At 44.0% G+C, this 25,206-nt stretch overlaps 1 protein-coding gene across 1 annotated transcript in view; it reads left to right on the top strand.

Annotated features, from left to right (window-relative positions):
• DPYS (dihydropyrimidinase) overlaps positions 1-15,737 on the top strand; it is a gene marked incomplete at both ends in the record, with an annotated part of 70,835 nt that extends 55,098 nt beyond the window's left edge. Inside the window, 2 exons of the mRNA XM_079796505.1 lie at positions 10,529-10,736; positions 15,675-15,737. Of these exons, the coding sequence (XP_079652631.1) occupies positions 10,529-10,736; positions 15,675-15,737 (271 nt within the window). The remainder of the gene's footprint in view (positions 1-10,528; positions 10,737-15,674) is intronic.
• Positions 15,738-25,206: the final 9,469 nt, after the last annotated feature.

Below are 25,206 nucleotides of genomic sequence, written 5' to 3'. Positions count from 1 at the left end.
GGCCATAGGGTCCCTACTGCCACTATTCAACTCTGCCTCAGTATTACAAAGGCAGCTACCGACAGTCATCAATGAATACACATGGCTATGTTCCAATAAAACTTTATTGCCCCAGACAGGCTGTGGGCCAGATTTGACCTGCGAGCCATTGTTCTCCAATGATTTAGAGTTTTGGGGATTACAGACTCTTCTCGTTGAACATCTAAAGTCCACTCCCCTGATGCACATCCTGGGCCTCTAGTTCCCAGCATGCACTGAGGGAGCTTCCCTTTGGTTGCTCAGTGGCTCTTGTCCCACATTTTCCCACCGCTCACTCTTTAGGCAGCGAGTCAAGAACGACAGGCGAAGGTTGCTTTGTGAATCATAATGGAATACGTTCAAGTGTAGAAGACCCTAAAGAAATTCTATTTAGACACTTGGATCATAATGACTCCATGCATTCAAAACTGCTGGGTGGTGTCTGAGCAGTCGGCATTCGGTAAAGCTTGCCAGTCGTGGTGGAAAACTATCATCAGCTTGGTGTCAGTACTGTGCTCTTTGCATAGTTACCGACTGGTTGTCTCAGCCCTCTTCTGAAAGAGCTTGTACCCTGTGCTGTGGTTAAAACAAGTTGCTTTTCATCGTTAAAGGGAAAAGCCTTTTTACTTCATAGACCCAAGTTCAAGATCTAGCTTTGCCATGTGTTAGATGTGTCCTAGGCAATTTAACCTCTTTCAGCCTCCGTTTCCTTACCCATAAAACAGGGATAATAAGAATATCGATCTCATAGGCTTATTCAAAGGGTTAAATGAGATGACGCTTTTAATGCCAGTTGCAGAGCAAGGCAGCCTGTGTTTGTTAGGGGTTCTGTTTTTTAAATATGATTTATTGATTTTCAGAGAGAGGAAAGGAGAGGAAGAGAAGGATGGAAACATCAATTGTTGATTGGCTGCCTCCTGCACACCCCCTACTGGGGATTGAGCCGGCAACCTGCGCATGTGCCCTGACCAGGAATCGAACCATGACCTCCTGGTGGATAGGTCGATGCTTAACCACTGAGCACATGGGCTGGGTTTTTATAGGAAAATGTTTTTGTCAATCTTGGACTTTCTAAGAACCCTTTCAACTGTGACAGGAGTAGAATCATGCAGCGCGAGGCTTGCTGGTCACCCCCTCAGGAAAGCTGGAGGCCAGCTTCCACTCTTAGGATTCCAGAGCTGGGAGTTCTGACTTTTGATGGGTGTTTCGGCCCATCTCTGGATGGCCCACAGTTCTGCAGCGGTCTGCATTCCTAGTTCTCTCCCCTGGCCACAGTCTTTGCTTCTCTCCTTCACTCACACACCCCACTCCCTGCTTGTCAAGAAGTTATTTTCCAGTGTCAAACTGCATTTCACCTGCCAGCATTTCTGCTTACCGCCTCTTTTTCTTCCCCTCAGTGGGGATGGAGGGAAAATAGGTCATCTTCTTTAAAAAAAAAGAGGCAAGTTAAAAGTCCCCTAGATATTTCTGATATCCAAAACTTTCTTTTTTTCCATCCTGTTAGTTGAGAATCCTTTGGTCTTCCCTTCATATTCCAGTCATTCCTTTCTCTTCTTTAAATATGGCATCAGAACTGAACATAATAATAAGTACCTGGCCTCTCTGAACTCTCAGGGCACTTACCCACGGTATTCCTGGGCAGAAAACTGACATCTCTTTCTGCCCAAGTTGCACCCACAGATAGTCTGTCAAACAATGCCATCTTGCCAAGGGCAAGGCAGCTTCCCAGGGAAGGTAACAATATAATTATTACAAGACCAAGTCCACACTCTACTCCAGAAAGTGAATCCTCACTATACAGTGAATTCTACTAATATGTCAGGCTAACAGCTCGCCTTCTGAAAGCTAATAATCCTTCCTCACCTACAAGCACATACGTGTTTTATATTCATAGGACCTACATCCTGGTGTCATGCTAGCTTTTGCTGATTCATATTCAGTTCTTGCTCCTGCAAGACACTAAATTATTTTTAGTTCCCCACTTTCTGAAAACTAGTATATAGAACATGCAATATTTATGTGAAGTAGTAATTCAGAAACTTGCTAATAACTTAGTTTCAAAGAAACAAATCTATATATATATATAAAAGGCTAATACGCAAAGTATCCCCTCGGGAGTTCGACTGGGAGAACGGGAGTTTGATTGCTTTCTATGATGTGCACTGACCATGACAGGGTGGCGTAGAACATGGCGGGCAATCAGCAGTGGCGGGGTGCTGAGGGTGCAAGGGAAGGAGGAGGCGGGGAGGTGGGGAACCTGATTAGCCCTGGAACGTCAGCCAGGCCTAAAGACCCTACCTGTGCACAAGTTTCATGCACCGGGCCTCTAGTCTAGAATAATAAAAGCATAATATGCTAATTGGACTGGACGTCCTTCTGGACAACCTTGCGGATGAAGCCAGAGCTGCAAGGGAAGCCTGGGTCCCAGTGCTAGAGGGAAGCCAGTACCGGCAGCGGGGGGGAAGGAAGGCCTACTCTTGCACGAATTTCGTGCATCGGGCCTCTAGTATGTATATAAAATGCCTTCTATTTGCTCGGTGCTGTGTGAGGCACAGGAGATGAAGACAGTGGTACCTACTTCCAAGGTTAACTTTCTAGTGTTTAACCATGAGCTGCACCACCACCCATGACCTACATGACACAGCTCCAAGGACAAAACAGCAGGGTTACCTGATGGGTTAATTTCTTGAAGTCAATGTTTGGGCAGCCTTTTTATGAACCTGCGTTAAGTGTCTTGTCATACTCTGAGCACCAGTCGAGTTCCCACATTATTGTCTGATGTAGATTTACTGACATGGCTGAAGCCGCTCCCATTTTCTCTTCTGTGGGAGGAGGTGGGGGTAGAGTCTGAACAGAGGGCGGAAGATTGATGGGTGCAGTGAGTAGCAACTTTGCTTAGTAATGACAGTGTACTTGAAGTAGCACCATTTAGCATTTCCAGAGATGTGGCTGCTTTGCTCCCCATTTATATAACTTGTCACGTCCAAGAAATGACAAGAGGGGTGGTTTGAAATAAGACAGTTGGAGCACATGTCAAAAGAAATCTCTTCTCTTGTGATCACATTGAGAATGACCAATTTTGGTTTAAGGAATTTTTAATAACACCCTATACCCCTTACTGCCAAACAGAAAAACAGCCTAGGAAACATCAGGAAATATGGAACGAGCTGTCGTCTGTGTGTTTTCTGGTGGATGAAGAATGTTTCCATTGATTGAATGCTTTCCTGATAGCTTCCTCGAGAGCTTTTAAGCGGCAATATTGTCTAGTGGTTAAGAGCCTAACCTCTGTCTCCCCTGAGCAACATGAACATATTAGCTCTGAAACATGGGGGTGAGTTAGTAATTTTTGGTGTCTCATCATCTTCATCTATATCATGGGAATAATAATAGTACCTACCCCATAGGGTTGTTGGGAAGACTTAATGATTATTTTTCTTTTGCGTTGAACACAAGGTGTCTTATAACGCAATGTAGAGAGATAGGTTCTATTTCTAAAGATGCCATGAGTAGCCCTGACATAATCCTTCTCACTTATTTTTGTTGTTCTCCTGACAACCTGATAAGAATCTAGCTGTGCCATGGACAAATTGGCTGAGTTGGAGAAAGCGTAACAAATTCTTAAACACATCATTTCCCTGGGGTCAGGAAGACCCACGCTGCTCTCAGACATTCTCCTCCTGCCCAGTGTTCTCCCTGAGTGCGCATGGGCGGCGACGCTGTCTCTTGCAGGCTTCGCTTCAGTGAGTTTTCTCATCTGTAAGAGCACGCGGCTCTTTGACAGGAAGCTATTTGCAAAGGAATGGGATGGGTTTTTCTGCAGCTGTGATGTGAGTGGGATCAAAGTGATGGACTCTGTTGGAAAACAGCTTCATGTTCTCTTCGGGGCTCCTGCTTCCCTGACAGCCTGAGCCTTGGACGTGTGTGTAATTGGGACTCAGTGAGACAGCCTTGACACCCTCTGCAGAGAGATGTGCCGTTCGATACAGGCTCACAGAGAGCTCGACAAAGAGCAGCGTCTCCCTGGGGCAGAGTGACCACTGAGGACACCCTTCCTGTGAAGGTGCTAATGAGAGCCAGTGGCCCAGACTCCAGCCTCAGTCACAGATGAGAAGGTTTTAATCAGTCCTATCCCTCCTGTCACCACCAGGACAGGCCTAGCCATCCAATCACAATGTAGAGAGATAAGATAGATAGATAGATAGATAGATAGATAGATAGATAGATAGATAGATAGATTGATTTCAGAGAGGAGGGAAGAAGAGAGAAAAAGTCAGAAAAAGCTCAGAACCATATGATTTCACTCATAAAACTGAAACTCATGAACACAAACCGCAATGTGGTGGTTGCCAGAGGGTAGGGGGTGGGAGGTGAAAGAGATTCTAATATATGATGATGGGAGAAGATTTGACTGTGAGGGGTGGGCACATGGTGCAATCTACAGATCTTGTAACATAGAAATCCACACCTGAAACCTATAAGATCATATTAACCAATGCCACCCAACACATTTAATTTAAAAGGGAAAAATAAATCAATGGCCTAATTTGTAAATTTAGAAAAAGAATTAGAGAGAAGGTTGTTTTTTTTTTTTTTTTATAAATGCTACTCTCCTGAAGTGACTTGCATAGTGTTAGCTTTGAAAACTATTGGATAGTGAATCTCACAGCTCTTGGGTTTTGCTTACAAATGAAATCAGAGCATCACTCCTCATTTGCATCTGTTCTGCAGACAGATTTGGTTGAAAATAGCTTTTAGATTTGGGGTTTTTTTGTTTGTGTGTGTGTGTGTGTGTTTTGAGTCAGACCTTTTGAACTCTGCCTCAGAGACATGCATGGGAGTTACTACTCTCCAAGGGCAAAGTCATTGTCAGTCAGGGACTTTGACTACAAGTCATAGTAACCAACTGGCTCTCACTTAACTCTTTGCACTCGCTTGCTTTTTTCTCGATTCCTTTATTCTAATGCTAACCGTGTCGAGTCACACTCGACAACCGAGTGCAAAAGGTTATTAAGCAGAAACAGGCTCTATGAAGGCCCTGGGAATCTCACCGGTCAAAAGAGCCGTCAGCACCCCAGAGGCCAGCATAGTCCGGGGCCGCCCACAGCAGGAGCTGCTCTGTGTTCAGGGATGCGCCCTCCCATCACTTGTAATTTTTGGGGTCACTCTGCCGAAAATTCAAATTCCTGGGAAACAGAATGCAATTGCCCATCTCTTGGTTAGGGAAGAGCAGGGCACATGCCTAGCAGTCTTGCCAGATCACCTCCAATGGGGGAGAGAAGTTTCTTAAAAATCAAAATATGGGTGTGACACCAGAGGAAGGGAGAATGAGTGCCAAGGGACAAAACTACAGTACTTATAAAAATATACTAAAAAAAAAAATAAAGTACAGCATAGGGAATATAGCCAATAATAATGTAATAACTATGGTGCCAGATGGGTACTGACTAGATTTATCAGGATGATCAGTTAGTAAACTATATAATGTCTAATCACTTGGTTGTATACCTGAAATTAATATAATATTGTATGGCAACTATCATTGAAAATTTAAAATGATTTAAAATAAAAATAAATAAGAAATTTTAAGTCAATTAAAACAAAAACAAAACTATAGCACTCGCTACCCTGCAGGGTGGGATCTTGCATGTGGCTCATTTACAAGCTGGAATACAACTGCAAAAATCCATGACACCTGCCCCCATTTACCTCCCGGTGCCGCTGAACCTCCCAGCGATGATGTGTTAGTCCAGTGGTCGGCAAACTGCGGCTCGCGAGCCACATGCGGCTCTTTGGCCCCTTGAGTGTGGCTCTTCCACAAAATACCACGGCCTGGGCGAGTCTATTTTGAAGAAGTGGCGTTAGAAGAAGTTTAAGTTTAAAAAATTCGGCTCTCAAAAGAAATCTCAATCATTGTACTGTTGATATTTGGCTCTGTTGGCTAATGAGTTTGCCGACCATTGTGTTAGTCCATTCACTGACCCTCCCTTTTGGTGAGAGCCTCTTGCTGCCTCCCAACCCTGTCTCCCAGCGTTCACAGCACGGCCTGCTCCCCAGATGACACGAGGCCCATCAGCTCCGAGAAGAGGGAACGTTAGTCTGACTTTGGCCTTCACACATGGACCTGTGCTGCATCAGAGGGAGCCCCTGGGAGCAACGTATGAAAAGCTGGAGGATGTTTTGTTATTTTCCCATAAGGCTCTAAGAGGGATGGGCTGCTCCCGTGAGCTGTGACAGTGGCCCTCGTCCAACGCTGGTGCTGAACGCTCACCTCGTCCAGGGCTTGACAGAGGAGTGAGGCTTGGAGGGCAGCTAGGCTCAGGCTTCATGCTGAGGAAAAACCTCAAAAGTTATATTTTGAGGTTATCACAAAAGGAGATTTTTCAAAAAGTTTCAGAGATACAGTGCAAGTATTAAAAGAAAAAGGTATATCAGGCAGGGTTCTTAGTTACACCCAAGTGAAATCCATTCTAGGCAGTTTTTTCATCTTCTTATGTCAGGGTTACAAATATATGAGTATTCTCAAAAGGTGAAAGTGATCCTGACCTCTCTGAGGTTCATTCAATATCAAACTGCGTGATCCTTGGGCAGGCTCAGCTGTGTACTTATTAGCGCTGATAATCTTAGTGTTTCCAAGTATGGCTAGATACTGATGAACAAGTGTTTCCTGTAATTTGATAAGATACAAATAAGAATGATAATAACAATTTTACCTTATTTATTTACTAGAGGCCTGGTGCACGAAATTCGTGCACTCAGGGGTTGGCGGGGGGGGGGGGGGTCCCTCAGCCAGGCCTGCACCCTCTTGCAGTCCGGGAGCCCTCGGGGGATGTCTGACTGACAGGTTAGGCCCGCCACTCACTCATCCTTAGCGCTGCCACGGAGGCAGGAGAGCCTGGCTTCTGGCTGAGTGGCGCTCCCCCTATGGGAGTGCACTGACCACCAACGGGCAGCTCCTGCGTTGAGCATCTGCCCCCTGGTGGTCAGTGCACATCATAGCGACTGGTCGTTCTGCCGTTCGGTCAATTTTCATATTAACCTTTTATTATATAGGATTACTAATGAACTTGTGCAGCTCACCAGAAATGTTAAGTACACAGCAGAACTTTGGAATTGGATGCTTACATCCCATTTAATTCAGGGCTCTATTTCCAAAACACAGTTATGAGCCTGAGGACAGCGGAGGCAAGAAATAAAACTGACAGGAGGAAAATAGTGTGATTCTTCTTTTGTTCATTTCATAAATATTTATTAAGCACCTACTGTGTGCTGGGGATAAAATAACTTGGCCTCCTTTTTTTAATAGGTGGGTTTTATTTATTCTAAAATGTAAAACAAGCACTCAAGATGCGGTTCATTCATTATTAATTTTTTCGAAGACTATAATATATTGAAGTTAAATTGGTTTCTTTGTAATTTCTCTCCATTTGTTTTAGTTTTACTATATACAGCATAGGGAGCAAATACAATCCTTCTCAAAAATACATGTTCAAATTTTTGGAGGTAATAATTTTTTCCCCCAGCTTAGATTTGTCTTTTGGAGGCCAGTACCCTAAGTTATTGCAAGGATTCTGCCAGGGGAGATACACTCCCCTCTGTTACAAGGCAGCGTGTAACCAAGTGACAGCAACTAGAAGAGGGACTTAGCCAGAGACCATTGCAGAAGATCCAGCTCATGCTGACCCACAGAGCAAAGGTGCTCACTTTTTTCTTCAGGGTCGGCTTCTTGGATCAAAGGATGTTTTCCTTTTCTTTTTCTTTTTCCAACTTTACTGAGACATAATTGACATGAGACTAGGTTTCTTGAGCAGAGTTATAGGAAAGGGAGAGGGCAGACCTGATAAGGAGAAGTGTATTCAGGGGTAAAATCAAAGTGTGAACGCTAAAGAGTTGGAGGATTGCAGCTCTGGCTGGGAGGAAAAAGCTGGGGAGCGATGACACCCTGTCAGACACCTAAGAAGGTGAAATTAGAAGCCCCCCACCACCCCCCCGCCCCCCGCTTTTTTTTTTTTTTTTTGCTGCTGGCGATAATGCCCGGAATTTACATGTTATGTTAATTTGACCTCATTTACATAATGCCTTATTATAAAGAATCGCTTAGATGTTGCCTAATTATCTTCTTCCTCTTGCTTCCTGGGAGGCTGAGAGTGCCAAGGTAATGAGTGACCTTTATTTGGCCGAGGCAGAGAAATCTGATAGGACATTTTATTGTCACAGACCTTCGCTGTCATATCTTTTTGCATATTTATTTTTCCCTAGTCCACAAAAAACAATTGACATTGTATAGTTCCTTTGGCATTTGTCCACGTGTATATGTATTCTCCTTGTAGATATAGTGTACATACTCTCCATCACTTTTTTATTTGATGTTACACAATTGTTGCTTTCTTCGCTTCTCTAGCATATTCTTAAATTCTAGCTGTTCATAGATGCCCGGCATTCCATTGAATAATCCTTGGGAAATTGTCATGCATCGGCTTTTCAGTACTTTACGCAGTGTTATGATGACAATTTTTGTGTATGGAGCTTATTTCTCCTGTTAGATTATTTTCCTACGAGTGCCACTAACCCAGCTTCCCATTAGGAAAAACAGGGTTTTATGCTTTAGGGGTTTTGCCTCTCATTCTTGCATGGCAATAACTACTTTAGCATGAATTTTTATGCATCCTACTTTCTCTGTATAGCAGACTTATGAATGTGTCAGTCCAGACACGTTTATGTAACGTTCTACCATTCAAGCCCCAAGGTTCCTGCCATGACTGTCACTGTGACATGTAGGAAAGCAACAGCCCAGACTATGGAAATACTGTCACCGAGAGAGTGGAACGGTCAGAAAAAGGCACTTGAACCTGAGGGTCTGAGGTTCCTCTATATTATGTCCTAGATGTTCTTTGAGTTTGCATCTGTCATCACCGGCTCATAACTCATTCTATACTTAGTCATCTCTTATATATTTTATTCACTTTTCCTACTTTAGTGATATGTCTTACTATTTGAGCAGACCTTTCCTTCTTAGTGTTTAAATTATTGTTGTATTTGTATCTATCTCCTATTCATTACTAATTTTTTAAACTTTTCTTTATATCAGTAAGTTGGTTCCTAAGGACACGGAGAGCTCTTTTAGTCTCAGCATACACCAGCCATATGGCCCAGTGATTTCAGTCCAGGGTATTTAGAGAAGTGCTCGCACAAAACATGGACGTGAATGTTTATAAGAGCGTTATCATAACCATCAAAAACGGGACACACCCACATGTCCTTCAGTAGGTGAATGGGTCCTCTGTGGTGCTTGACATCATGGAATATTACGCAGCAATGGAAAAGGAACGGCCTGTTAACACACCACAACAACTTGGGTAAACCTCAAAATAGTTATGCTCAATGAAAAAAGTCAGTGTCAAAAGGTTTCCTACACTATGATTCCGTTTTTCACAACATTCTTGAAAAGAGAAAGCTACGGAGATACAGAACAGATTTAAAAATTAATGTTAATTTTAAAAATATAAAAAATAGCCCAGTTTTATCAAACTATGTGGTCATGTGTCTTTGACAAGTTACTTAACCTCTCCAAATCTCGATTTATTTACTTGTAAAGTGTAGAAAGCACTCTTCGTCTTGAAGTGGTGTTATGAAGATGAAATGAGATGTTATAAAGCATGTACCTGACATACAGGTGGCTCCTCTTTTTCTTTCCCATGGTGATATTTCTCACTGGGAGCAGATTCTTTTTGGTTATTATCATCTCTCTGTCTGTTTTTTTAAAATATGTTTTTATTGATTTTTAGAGAGAGAGGAAGGAGGAGGGAGAGAGAGAAACATCTATCGGTTGGCTGCCTCCTGAACACCCCCTACCGGATATCTAGCCCACAGCCCAGGCATGTGCCCTGACCAGGAATCGAACTGTGACCTCCTGGTTCATAAGTGGATGCTCAACCACTGGGCCACACTGGTCAGGCTGTATTTTGTTATTTTTTATCATCCTCAATTTTCCAGTTTTGCCTCAGACAAGGGAAAGAAATTCAAGATATAATTTTGCCTTGATAAATACCAAATTCCATTTGATAACTACCAATTAGCGCGTACCTCTGTGAAGGGGGGAGCAGGAATGGTATTTGGGGAAAGGTATTGAGGCAGTCTTACAGGCATCTGGGTATTGGGTCAGTGTATTCATCAGACTCATCAGTGTTGGAAATGTTTTATAATTAGTACTTTGTTCTTTAAACACATAAATACTAATTTTAAAATTTAAATGTGAGAGCCAGCGCCTTCCCTCCACCCACTCTGTCCTCATCAATCACCATAAAGCATGAGTTATTGGGTTTTTCACTCAGAAAATGTAATTACTTTGCAATGAAATGTTAATGCTCTGTTCTATTCTTAAAGGCACTTGTTCCAGTGACAAAGCTATGTCCTAATAGAGTTGCTAAATTTTCTTGTAAGTCATTCTTTTAATATTTTATATTCGCCAGATGAGCTGGTGATGAGCTGGGGCTTCTTTGTTTTTTACAAACAGGACTATCTCGGCAAAAACTCACCATCAGGCTGTGAACTTCAACATCTTCGAGGGCATGGTTTGCCACGGGGTGCCCCTAGTGACCATTTCCAGGGGCAAAGTGGTGTATGAAGCTGGAGTTTTCCATGTCACAGCAGGAGACGGGAAGTATATTCCTCGCAAACCATTTGCTGAATATGTTTACCAAAGGATCAAGCAGCGGGATCAGGTGAGTGTGCCTGAGTCACTGTTACTCGGGGCGGGGCTCTCACCTGCTCCTGGATGTTGTTGGTGTTGTTGTTACATACACTCAATTTAATACATCCCTGGGACATCAGAACTGATAGGAAAGGTTCCAAACAAATACCAATTTTCAAAGAAGGAATCATTATGGGATGGTTGCATTTTCCCTTATGGATTGATGTCTATTCAGGGTTTCCTGATGGACCATGTCAGGTTTTCCCAGGCAAGTTCAGGACCTCTGGGGGCCTTTGTCTATTGGGTTAGTCAGGGTATTCTCAGAAGCAGACTCCCCATGAATAAAGGTCTGACTTTTTTTTATTAGGGAAGACACTTGTGAGAGAACACAGGAGGAAGCCAGGAAAGTCTGGGAGGGCCTCAGAGTACAATTCAATTTTGAATCCAGTCAGAGAACGAAGGAGAGTAAAAGGGGTACAAGCATCCTAGACTGCCACACAGTCTGAGACAGACTGAACAAGGTCTTCAGGCAGCAATTGAACCAAGTCTTCTGTCAATCAGCTGCATGGCATGATGTCATTGGCTTGGAGAAGCTGTGGGAGGCGTGGCCTCCCTTCAAACAAGGGAATGGAGTTCAGAGTTTAGCAATGGCCCCTTGAAAAATTATGCTCCCTGTAGGTGAATGTCAGACCACCAGAGCAATGGTGGAGTTTGGGGTCAGGTAGATCTACACTATTTTAGGCATGCTAGTGCATTAATGGTTTTGCAATAATAATAGTTCATCATTATTACTAACTCTTGTTCTGAGCACTTGCTATCTACCAGGCACTGTACTAGGTAGTTTATATTCATTATTTTACTTACTTTGTACAACAAACCATGAGTAGATATTAATGTCCCCATCTTACATAGAAATCTGAGTCTCAGCAAGATAAAATATTATTCCCAGGGCTAAGCACTAAGTAAACATATGAGCTAGGATTTGTGAGAGGGCCTTTCTCATTCCCACTGTATCATGAGGTCTCTGTAAAGCAAGAGAAGAAAGTTATTGTGAAACTAAAAAAAGGGGGGAAAGTCATTGTTTTTTAAAATGTTGGAGTGGAAATAGTATCAAAAAATGGGTGAAATGAGGTTTGGGTATTGTCTGAAGACATTTTTCTCTTCATTAGGCAAAGATAATATTATATATAGAAGAAAAATAACATGTTAAGATTAAGAAAAAATAGTTGTTAAAAATTCTTGATTTTAAATTCACATGAGGGTCTTAGAACCCTTGCTTTGGTTTTCATGTAAAATATTCAGATTTCCTGGTGAATGAGGATACACGTGTTTGAAGGCAAGCAGAACAGCTCATATCATTTTTCCTGTTCACCTGCTGTCTTCTAAAGAATATTCATCACTTACCATCCCGGACTACCAAGCACAGACTCTATCTAGTGTTTCCCACTCCAGGACTTGGCTGGTCTTGGGCGAGAGTGTTAGTTCCCTGAGGGCAGCATCTTACTAGATGTACCAGTTAATAATGCGGATTTTTTTCAGTAGATGGCGCTACACATATGTTGATATATATGCCATTGGATATGTATGCTATTTTGTTGTATTGACAACAAGCTTCAAAACTTCATATGTCAAATTTTCTTTAAAAAAAAAAAAATATATATATATATATATATATTTGATTTTTTACAGAGAGGAAGGGAGAGGAATAGAGAGTTAGAAACATCGATGAGAGAGAAACATCGATCAGCTGCCTATTGCACACCCCCTACTGGGGATGTGCCCGCAACTAAGGTACATGCCCTTGACCAGAATCGAACCAGGAACCCTTCAGTCCGCAAGCCTATGGTCTATCTACTGAGCCAAATCAGTTAGGGCATATGTCAAATTTTCTGAAGGTGTTAACATCATAGATATTTTTATGCTTAAAAATGTCGAATTTCATGCCAATAAAAAGAGCATTTGCGGGAAGTTTTAATTCATTATTTTGAAGAAAAGTGCTGCTGAAAGTTATCATATACTTCGGGAAGCTTATGGTGAACATGCTCCATCTCAAGATACTTGTGAACGCTGGTTTAAACGCTTTAAAAGTGATGATTTCGATGTGAAAGACAAAGAACGTCCGGATCAACCGAAAAAGTTTGAAGACCAACAATTACAACCATTATTGGGTGAAGATGCGTGTCAAACTCAAAAACAACTTGCAGAAAGATTAAACATAGCTCAACAAACAATTTCTGATCATTTACAAGCAACGGGAAAGATTTAAAAGGAAGGAAAATGGGTGCCATATCAACTGAATGAGAGACAAATGGAAAACCGAAAAGTCATCAGTAAAATGTTGCTTCAACGTCACAAAAGAAAGTCCTTTTTGCAGGGAATTGTGACTGGCTATGAAAAGTCAATTTATTTTGAGAATCCCAAACACAGAAAATCATGGGTTGATCCAGGTCAACCATCAACATCAACTGAAAGGCCAAATTGCTTCGGAAAGAAGACAATGCTCTGTGTTTGGTGGGATCAGGAAGGGGTATTGTATTATGAGCTTCTAAAACCAGATGAAACCCGTTAATACTGATCGCTACCAACAACAAATAATCAATTTGAACCACGCTTTGATCGTAACACTATCAGAATGGGCCAGAAGACACGGCAAAGTAATTTTGTTTCATGATGATGCACCATCACACACTTCAAAACCGGTTAAAGACACGTTAAAAGATCTTGCCTGGGAAGTATTAACCCACCCGCCGTATTCACCAGACCTTGCTCCTTCAGATGACCTCTTGTCTGATCGATGGCACACGCACCTTCTGAGCAGCACTTCAAAACGTACGAAGAAGTGGAAAATTGGGTCTTTGAATGGTTTGCCTCAAAACAAGAAAAGTTCTATTGGGACGGTATCCACAAATTACCTAAAAGATGGGGGAAATGTGTAGCTAGCGATGAACATTACTTTCAATAAATCACTTTTGATGTTTCTCTTGAAATTATTGTGTTTTCTTTGGATTACAAAATTCGTATTATTAACCGGTTAGTAGTTAATCTGCATTTTCAACAGGTTAATAATTAGTCCGCACTACTAACTGGTTAATAATTAATCTGCATTATTAACCAGTTAATATTTGATCTGAACTACTAACAGGTTAATACTCAATCCACATTAGTAACCAGTTAAAGTTAATTCGCATTATCAACCAGTTAATAGTTAATATGCATCTTTAACCGGTTAACTATTAATCCGCATTGTTAACCAGTTAACAGTTAATGCTCATTGTTAACCGGTTTGGATGATAAATTATACGTCCATGCTAGGTTGAAAGATACATCATGTAGTCAGGCTTGAAAAGCTAACCAGGAGAGAGAAAAACACAGAGACCAAGGACCTGAAAGGGAGGATGTGGACAGAGAATGGGGCACTAAATGCATTTCAAGTTTCGGGGGTGGATGGGCTCCCAGTGACCACAATGTCCAGGCGCTGGGGAGCAGAAACGGAAGGCTGGCCTTCATTTCCCCTTATCAATATACCCTCAAGGTGATGGCAGGATCCAGGCTGAAGAAAAGCCCTGAGTCAGCAGTGAGCCAACATGGAAGTCCCACAAAGCGTCTAAGCAGCACAGAAAGGGGACCGGGGCTCAGACTGGTGAGGGAAGGGCAGGGGTCCTCCCACAGAGTGCGAGTGGTGGCAGTGCACGCAACACTATGTGTCAAGATCCACAGCTGTAGAGACAGTCTCTGTTTTTTTCTTTGCTTTATCCTCTGTGCCTGGGGCTGTGTATGTGCATTAAATATCTATTGAATGAGTGAGGGAAGTGCTTTGTATCTGAGAAATCTCATGCATCTGGGAGAGGGGTTTTATTCCCTCCATTTCATAGATGAGTGAGTAGGCTAGGGGCGGGGGTGGGAGGGCAGAGAGGAGGGAAGGGGGGAAGAGGGGAGATTTATTAGCCTGCCAGTTTCCTACAGCTAGTGAATGGCAAGGCTAGAATTCAAACTTAGGTCTGTCCTGATCCAAAGCTCACATTATTGATCCCTACAACATATTAATTTGAGTGGTCAAAATAAGACCTATAGGAATTTGTTATGGTTTACATCCATATGATTTACATGTACAAACACATGTATTTAGTTGTAAAGAGCCTATATACAGGCATTATTCTAACTGCTATTTATATTTAATTCTCTCCACATGGAATCCTCACAACCACCCTATAGAGTAGGTGCTCTTGTTATCCCCATTTTACAACTCATGGCACTGGAGCGCAGCGTTGAGTCATGTGCCCAGGCTGTCTGGTTCTGAGCCCACGCCCTTGATCACGGTGATTTGCTACTTCTTGACCTGTCAGTGAATTTGTGTGCATGTTTATCAACAGTATGGTTTGGTCGCTTCTCATGAGCTCCTGTGTATATAAAGCCAATACTTCAGCTCTCCTCACGCACTGAATGAATTCTAGCTGGCCCAGCCAGGGTTCTGCTGCACAGTTGGTCACTGGAGATGTGAGATTCTGTGGGAGGCCTGTTACACACGGTGGCGATTGGGAAAATGAGGAGGAAAAAAAAACAAACATTAAAATTGCTAGAATCTGAACCGAAATGTTGAGAGTCTTAGGAGAGGAATTCTGATGTCAAGAACAACCGAAAGGACAAGCTGGGACTAGAACTCAGAAGGGTGTGAGGATACGGCAGAGGCCCCGGGGAAAGCTGCAGTGGGAAGAATGATCATTACAAAGTGCTCCCTGGGCCTTTGTCTGACGCAGACTAACGCCGGCAAAGAGTGGGCGACACAGGTGCTGGAGGCTGCTGGGCATTTCTGTGAAAGGGCAGGGCTTGGGAGACACGATAAGTTCATGAGATTTCTTTTCGGTCTAACAATTTATTAAGGGAGCTGCACTTGGCTCTGAATTCAAGAAGTCAATAAACAACTCACAAGAGAAAAATGAAATGTGGTTTTTGGTTTTTTTTTTTTTTTCAGACTTGCACACCTACCCCCGTGGAGCGTGAACCCTATAAGGGGGAAGTTGTCCTACTGAAATAGACAAAAAGACTCCACCGCTGGGACCAGCAAACAAACCTACCCTCACTGTGTGCTGTTGGTAAGGAACAAGGAAAGTATTCCAGCATGACAACAGATGAAATTAGCATCTCTCTCTTTATAACCATTTGAAGAGTTCATGGTCACGGTCAAAGGCTTCAAAGGGACATGAGACTCAAGGACAGTTTAGCCAACGGAAGAATAACAGACCTCCTGACGCAGAACACTGAGATAAGCCTCCAGATTGAAGGAGGCCCTGGGCCAGCTAGAGATTTATTCTCCGAGATGTTAGGAAGTAGTCACCAGAGCCATGGAGAATCAAACGTGAGCAAGAAGCACAATAACACATGACACAGTAGACCTGTCATTGAGGAAAGTTGGCACCACTTAAAACAGGGAGGACAATTTCATGGTCAAAATTTATTATTTAAGACTTTATCTGGAAAGATAAATCTTCATATTGTGAAGGCAAATATATTCTAGAACTTAAAGTGAATGAAAAATGAATCATGTGGCTTTGCGGGGTATAATTTTTCAGGAAAATTATTTGATAGTATTCGATATATTTTATTTCACACGTAGTTTTGGGAATAATATTATAGATATGGTCATTTTTGGGGGAAAAATTTTAGTGCTTCATCAATTTTTCTCTTAGTAGTTTGACATCCAGAACTTTCTTTTTTAAAGTACCTTGCACATTTTCTTTCTCTCTCTCTCTCTTTTTAGTAGTTTCCTGGTCTTGCAAAGCCAGGTATCTATCTGACAGTGGCTTTGCTATGACTTAAGCATCTCTCTAACATATCTTCCACTGACTTCATGAAATCTCCATTGTTTCCTCAGTTTTGCAATTTCACTAGACTGAATCGTTAAAGCTTGTGATACATTTTCAGATGTCTCAGAACAGCACAATCTGCAAAACTCTTACATAAAAGGTTGACATGATGGATAGATGTTTGTATTCATTAGGGACACTTTGTCAGGAGTAGTGTTAGCCTGCACATTTGCACATGATGATAACCTCTGCTTTCTTCCACCAAACCCGTGACTGGAGCAACGCGGCTTTGTGCACTCAGGGCTGTCATCGCATTACTGAGGGTCCTGAGTCTTTCCCGATGCGATGTAGCCAAGCATTTCAGCTTTGTTGTCATTCCCTAACTATTGAAATTGTCCTGGCAATCCGGGAAGACGGTGTCAAAAATTCGGAGGAAGATTTAGCAGGAGGAAGCAATTGTATTGAGTGCTGTGACCTGCTTTTGCAGCATTGGCAGGAGCAGGGTTGGTGTTTACTTTTATGACAGCATTTCTGGAGGGTTCGGCCTGAGCTCCGCGTCTGTTTGTGAGAGGGAACGTTACGCTGAGCTCCTTTTATTCGGTTCAAAAGCGAAATCAGAGAAAAGGATGCTGCTGTTCCCATCACAGTTAACCGCTGTCGGCCATGGAGAAGCCAGCCTCATCTCAGCTCCCCGAGAGCCTTTTGAAAGAATAATCGCTCTAGGCCTCTTTGGTTTCCTTTCAGAAGCAATCACGGTGGCTCTCCCTGTGACTTTGCTGCTGTGTGAGACGGAAGACATAAATGAATATTATTGTGATGGAAAGTCTGTGTGAAAATTCACTGATGATACTTCAAAATGTCATCTTCGCTTGTACCAGATTTCTTACTGCGAATTTCTAAAGATCCCTTTTTTGTGTTTCAAGTTGTTTTTCAATGGAGGCATTTGTTTAAAAATAGCACACTGTGATCTTACCTTCTGTTGTCACTAATAAACATTTAGCTCTTCATTTTATATCCTGTGGTCTGCGGTATGTGTGTCCTTTCCTAACTAGTAGCCTGGGGACTCTGGGAGGTTGGTTTTGATTCAGAGGCATAATTTCCTGTGTAACATTTGCTTCAGCAACGCCTGGAAATCGGGTCCCTCAGCAAACACCACGTAATCAAACTGGATACTCAACCTGAGGATAACCCCAAGGTAAATGATCCATTCACACCGACGAAGGCAGGATCTGAGAGAATTCGGCGGAATCAGAATGGCCTAACGATGCCCTGTCTCCCCTCTGCTCCCTGGTCTGCACTGGGACCCTTCTGTGTGTGCAGAGAAGGTGAGCTGTATTTCTTCTCCTAGGGCCTAAGTGAGCTGGTCAAGAGAATAATAAATAATTATTATTTATTATTTTTATATATATTTATTTATTTTTATTTATTTATTTTTATTTTTAAATATATATTTCTATTGATTTCAGAGAGGAAGGGAGAGGGAGTGAGAAATAGAAACATCAATGATGAGAGAGGATCATTGATCAGCTGCCTCCTGCACACCCCACAATGTGGAGCAAGCCTGCATCCCAGGCATGTGCCCTGACCCGGAATTGACCTGTGACCTCCTGATTCATAGGTTGATGCTCAACCACTGAGCCACACTGGCCAAGCAAGAGGGATTTTTTAGAAATGTGGATCAGGGAAAACTCAGGGCAATTATGCTCTCATTGCAGGCCCATCTGCCCCTGCCTCACTCACTGAGATCAGGGTACATCGGCACATTGGCCAAAGGGGACTAGGAATAGGGTAGTAAGAATCCAGCTACTCACTTGTAATTTGTACTGAGCACACGGGAGAAAGGACACTGAACTACACCTAAGGGAGAACCGTGGCTCTTTTTTTCTCGGGGACGAAATACCTTAAAATACTTGATTCCTTTTCTCTCTGCTTTGGTTGACAATAGAAACACTGCAAGAAGATGACTGAATCCTCAAGGAAAAAATAATTCAATTGCTTTCTTATTTAGAAGCCACTTCTCACTCATCCTTTTTTATTCAGCTGAAATATCAGCCCCTCTCCGAGGCTTCTCTGGCTCCAACAGGACGGCTATGTCCCACTTTTATGTTCTCCATAGCAGGGCCCTGCCAACACCCCATCACAGCACCATCATCTCATTGCATAACAATGACCTGCTTTACTGTCTGTCTCCTCCTGGGAACTGACAGCTCATGCAGGGCAGGGCCTGTCTGGTTCACTGTTATTCCCCCAGCAGGTAGCTGAGGGTCTGGCGATTGATTGGCATTCAATGGGTACTTCATTTTTAAATAGAGGAGGAGGTGGAGGAGTTCCTACTAAGCTCCTAGATTGGTATAGATGACGTTAGTAAACATTCTTGACAAAAATGGATACAAACGTTGTGGAGCATTTTGGTGTAAGCAAGCTCTAAATGAAGAATACAGATTCATTATCAGTTTGATAGATCTATTTGGGAGGATGAAGTAGCTATAGGATTCTGTGCTAACAGAGTCATCTGAAATGATTATGAGGATCCCTTTAGCGCTTTTATTAGGCTTTGTCACAAATATTTTGCAGAAACGTAGTCTAAATAACAATGTAAGGCAAAAGGAGAGCATGATTTAAGCTATTAATATCTTTTCCAGGATTGCCTCTGGTATACAGAGCCTCTGACAGGGTTGAGTTTGAGCAAATAAAGTCATCAGTCACACACCCCTATTATTGCCCCTGCCACGTGCCAGTCCCCCTACCTGGGCTCTGAATTCCTCCACCCAGATACCATGTCTTATTCATCTTTATATCTCCAGCGCCTCACATGAGGCCAGGCCATGAGCAGGCACAGCTGTGGGAGACAGTTTGCAGGTCCTTAATAAGTTAATGGAATCATCCTAGGACTTACCAATTCTATTCCTAGGTCATATAATGGACAATAGGTGTTCACAAATGCTTAGAATAGCATGATTCATAACAGCAAAAATATGGAAGCAAACCAAATGTTAAGTAAAGGCAGCCAGACACAAAAACCACATATTGTGTGCTTCCATTTAGAGGAAATATCCAGAGTCAGTAAATCCATAGAGACAAAAGGCAGATTAGTGGTTGCCAGGGGCTGGGAGCAAGGGAAGAACAGAGGGTGACTGCTTTGGGGGATGATAAGAATGTTGGGAAATTAGAGAGTGGCGACAGTTGCACAACACTGTGAATTTATGAAAAGCCACTTTAAAATGGTTACACCGGTAAATGTTATGTGTATTTTACCACAATAAAAACCAAAACAGAACAAAAAGGATGGGCACATATAACCATTTTCAAATAAGTTGGCTAATGTGAGGGATTCAGGAGTTGAGGTGGTTGGAAAATTTGAAGGAAAGGTGGAGAGAGCAGAGCTGAAAAGCAGATATCTCCTAGTGCAATGCCACACTCTGAGGAGCCCAGCTGCAGCCCCTCCGCTCCCCTCTCCGAGCTTAAAAACCAAGTCCTTCCGATGATCAGAGACGGACTGAGAAATGGTCAGAGATTATGACTCAGCAATAGTCACTGTGGAAAAGTGCTAGCTGGTTATGGAACCAGTTTCGTTATTCTGAGTAGTTATAACAGACTTCACCCCACCCCCTTCCCTGGATCTACTGGGAAAGGGGGAAATGGAATTCTTTGAAGGCCACTGGCTTTACACGAAAAAGGAAGCACGGCAGAGTAGGAGTGAGGCGTGGTGTGGGCAAAGGTCAAAGCCCAAAGGGCAATGCCTCCTGCACCATAGGGCACAGGACATGGGCAGGTGCTCTGTCTTTTAAAATATATTTCATTGATTTTTTTACAGAGAGGAAGGGAGAGGGATAGAGAGTTAGAAACATCGATGAGAGAGAAACATTGATCAGCTGCCTCCTGCACACTCCCTACTGGGGATGTGCCTGCAACCAAGGTACATGCCCTTGACCGGAATCGAACCTGGGACCTTTCAGTCCGCAGGCCGACGCTCTATCCACTGAGCCAAACCGGTTAGGGCAGGTGCTCTGTCTTTACTGCCTCTGGAGTCACCCACTTTCCCACTCCGCCCACTCCTCACACTGAAACCCTGGGGCCTGGGAACCTTCAGGAAGTGAGTTTGCTCAGGGTCATGGTACATGCAGAGTTGTGTGTTGACTAGGCTCCTGAGATCCTGCCCAAGAGCCTGTCCTCTCCACTGTCCTCTGTTCCTTTCCAGCTGTGTGACCTTGGGCAAGTCACTCAACCTCTCTGAGCTGCAGTTTCCCCATCTGGAAGTGATAACATTCACGCAGTCTTATCATTCGCAGAGCTATGGTGAGGCACACCCGAGATAAGTCGCTGACATTGGGGTGAAGCCTGTCAGATGCCAGACACAGGTAAGAGACAGCTCACTTCCAGAGCGGATTAAAGGGCTAGGCTTCAGATTCTCCAGCCAGGAGGCCAGAGTCCAGAGGCTTAACCACTCTAAGCCTCAGGCGCCTCCTGGGTAAATGGGGACCGTAGCACCGTCATCAGCTTGTGGTGAGGTTCCGAGGAGGAGGAGGAGGGGACACACAGAGGAAGCAGCCAGCACCGAGCTGGAAGGAGTGAGCGGTCGGTAAATGACAGGTTTGAAGTCAGCTCCATTTCCCTGCGTCACTGCCGGCCCTCGGAAAGGGACTTCGGGAAGGAACGCCAGTCAGCGCAGCCTCCCACACACCCGTGTTCCTGCCCGTCCCTGTCCTGTTGAGCAAGATTCCAGCTGGGCCTGTCGCAGACTCAGGCTCAGCGACTGCGCCCCCCTCTTCCCCCAAAGCTGAGCACCCCAGGCTGCAGAATGAGGGGTGCAGGAAGCGCTGGGATTTCAGGAGGTCCTGAATGAAAGCTTTTTCTGGTTGTGGGTGTTTGGTTTTTTCCTTCCTTCCTTTTTTTTTTTTTAATTTTTTTTAATTTTTTTTTTTTTTTTTTGGTAGGTAATGAAGGGAAAATGGAGCCTCTTGAATCTTAACTGTAGGATCCTAGAATCTACCATTATGCCCCTGGATCTACTGGGAAAGGGGGAAATGGAATTCTTTGAAGGCCACTGGCTTTACACGGAAAAAGGAAGCACCGCAGAGTAGGAGTGAGGCGTGGTGTGGGCAAAGGTCAAAGCCCAAAAGGCAGTGCCTCCTGCACCACAGGGCACAGGACACGGGCAGGGAGCCCGGAGCCTGGCGTGAAAAGAGGCTCCATCGCTTCTCCCAGGCTGTGTGGCCTGGGGAAAGTCACGCAGCCTCTCTGAACCTCCGTTTCTTAATCCGTGAAATGAAAACGGTAATACCCACCCTGTTTACTGCATTGTCAAAAGAACCAAATGAAGTTTGTGAACAATAAAACAATGTGCACGTAATGAGTAGAAGATGATTATATCAATGTCATGCTCAAAACGTTAGTTACTCTGGAAAGTTAATTTGTAGTAGGAACTTCAGAATGAAAGAACGTATAAAGGCCATAGGAGGTTTTAAAATAGATTGATGAGATCATGGTACTAACAGAAGGGCGTTTTTGAGGGGAGGGTGCCAAGAAACAGAGAGAAGAGCTGGGACCTCAACAAGTAGTGACGGGGGCGGGGGGAAGCCATCAGGCCCCCCTGAAGGAAGCTGGGGGCTTTGTTCACTGATGTGCTGAGTCATGGGGTTGGGGAACAGTCCATGATGTGTTTTCTGTGAGTCATTGTACCATCCATATTGAAGGTCACATGCAAAAGCCAGAGCCAGGAACAAGCATGCCAGCCGAGGCTAGGACTGTGTCCAAGAACCTGTGGAGAAGATGCGCTGGCCCAGGAGGATGGTGAAATGAGTTGGACACTCCAGGCAAGTTCAGAGAAAGCCCAGCGAGAGGCCATGGAGGAGGTCAGAATGAGCACTCAGCTGTCTGGGTAAGGACCCGCCCCAAGGATGGGGTTGGAGGCCAGAAAGAGCAAGAAGTTTGGAAGGAACTGAAATCCATGGTAGGGCGGTGAGGATGCTCCTCAGCCAGGAAGGGAACCTGCCAGGCCCCTGGCATAGCGTCAGAGCTGCAGGGCAAAGGGAGGGCTGATTCCCAGGCGTGAGACACCTGGATTGTGTCTTGGTCTTGCTCCTCCGGAGAGCAGTTAGGGACAGCAGGCTCCTTGTGACCTGGAGCTATGCCTCATTCCTCTCTGTAGCCTTGCTGCCCAGCACAGAGCCTGATGTTCAGAGGGTACTCAGTCAGTGTGCCTTGGAATGAATCAACAAATGGATGGCAAATGAATAAGGCCACGTTCAAAATACCAACATGTTTTGAACTTTATTTCCCTTTTTGGTGATTTTTGGCAGACTTTGGGCTTATTTCTAGTGCCAGATAGCTAATGTAGACAGCACCTGATTGTCCCTCCTGCGTCCTCCTGGTCATTGACCACGTCTCAGGTCTCCGTCCCTGCTCTTTATATTGTGTATGTTCTCAAGATGGCTGTGCTCCATTTAGTGGCTTGTTTCCATGACAACTTGTTCCTTCCTACCGTCTAGTTCCCAGGCATTGCCTACTGTACCTTATTCAGTTCCCAGCCTTGCTTACATCCTGTCCTGATGCCGAACATCTTCCATTAAGGGAACATCATCTTTTCAGAAATTAACTTTAAAAATGTAATTAAACAGATTATGGCATGTTGAGTGTTTTTTTCAACTAGAAGTAAAAAATTTCTCCACCACTTCCTTGCCAAGAAACAAGTTTCCTTGTCAGCTGTTTTCATCGACTCTTTTCAAAACTTTTTTTCTCCACACGTATTGAAAGCCAGCCTTTAGGAGAAGCATTTGGCTCCCAAAATAATTTGGCTCTCAAACTTTCACCTACTCCCGTGGACTCCACCCCCTGCTGGCCACTGTCACGGTCACACTGCCGGCAGTCTCACCTTCGATGCTGAAGATCTGAACCATCTCCAAAAACTGTAGGCACAAGAGTCGTGACACACATTCAATTTTACTGTCAGCTTTGTTAGTCTGGTCCATTTGTGCTTTTAGGGCTCCCAACGTGGTTTTCATCACTTTACTGAAGAAGGACCCATCTGACCCATCCTTGGGACTCATCTTGCTCCACTCCTTGAGTGCATCTTGACCATGGTCTCTTCCTCAGCGATAATACTTTGTGAGACTTTTAGGAAAGTACTCAGAAAGGGCCAGCTAATGCCGGTTGAGGGTCATCTCGTCTTTCTTCTCAAGATGGACATTCACATCAGCTCCCAGAACTCTCTACCACGCCCCTTGTGGCCAGCTGTGGATAGGCTTGTCCTTGGTCCAGCAACCAGACCTGTCTATCACTTGAGGCCCTTCACCACCGACCACCCTTGCCTTCCAGTGAAACACCACGTTGGTCCAGGCATTTGGTATCTCTCACTTATAAGGCCTCTCACGGCTCAATTCAGTGTACTGCTGAGGTGTCCTGGCTAGATCCTTCCCTCAGTGCTCAGAGAGCTTCTACATAGCGACCATTTATTGTGGCTGAGGTATAACGCCAAGTTCCTTAGAACGGCTTCCCTCTGACTGTGCATCAAAAATCCAATTTTGATTTTGCTGCCCTTTTCATACCTGCATTTAGAGCTAACATGCACTAGAGCCATGGTCGGCAAACTGCGGCTCGCGAGCCACATGCGGCTCTTTGGCCCCTGGAGTGTGGCTCTTCCACAAAATACCACGGCCTGGGCGAGTCTATTTTGAAGAAGTGACATTAGAAGAAGTTTAAGTTTAAAAAATTTGGCTCTCAAAAGAAATTTCAATCGTTGTACTGTTGATATTTGGCTCTATTGACTAACGAGCTTGCTGACCACTGCACTAGAGGATATGGAAAGCTCATCCTATCTGTGCAGCTATACCATGACTAAAAAATGTTTTCTAAAGTGTTAGTCTGGCCCTAGCTGGTTTGGCTCAGTGGATAGAGCACCGGCCTGCAGATCAAAGGGTCCTGGGTTTGATTCCGGTCAAGGGCACATACCTTGGTTGCAGGCTCCTCGCCAGCCCGGGCCTTGGTCAGGGCTCATGCAGGAGGCAACCAATCGATGTGTTTCTCTCACATCAAAGTTTCTTTCTGTCTTTCCCTCTCTCTTCCCCTCTCTCTAAAAATCAATGGAAAAATATTCTTGGCTGAGGATTAACCAAAAAAAAAAAAAAGAGTCTGCATACTTTACATGGGGGAATTCGTGTGGGGAAATTCATCTTGCTGGTCGTTCACTATACTGGGTTGAATTGTGTTCCCTCCAATAATATGCCCAAGTCCTAATCCTCAGTACCAGCAAAGGTGATCTTATTTGGAAAGAGGGTCTTTGCAAGTGTAACTAAGTAAAGATGAGGTCATACTGGATTGGGGTGGGCCTAATCCAACCACTGCTGTTCTTACCCGAAGAGAGAATACTGACACCGGAGGAACGAAGCCTGGCATGTGAAGACGAAGGCAGAAGTTGGAGTGATGTTGCCATAAGCCACAGAATGCAAAGGCTCGCCGGCAATCACCAGAAGGGAGAAGAGACAAGGAAGGATTCTTCCCTAGAGACTTTGGAAGGAGCCCAGCCCTCCCGACACCTTGAATTCCGCTTCTAACCCTTACAGCCGTGACAGCATCTCTTCCAGTTGCTTGAAGGCACCCAGGGTGTGGTCACTTGTTAGAGCTGTCCTGGGAGACCAATACATTCGCGACTGGAACGCTAGGTAAGGGTGAGCGGTTTGAATCTCTGCTCCTTTGTCCTGCCTC

The sequence above is a fragment of the Cnephaeus nilssonii genome (genome assembly GCF_951640355.1).
Source record: "Cnephaeus nilssonii genome assembly, chromosome: 18".
In the NCBI taxonomy this organism is placed as follows: domain Eukaryota; kingdom Metazoa; phylum Chordata; class Mammalia; order Chiroptera; family Vespertilionidae; genus Cnephaeus; species Cnephaeus nilssonii.
This window is presented reverse-complemented; position numbering and strand designations above follow the sequence as displayed.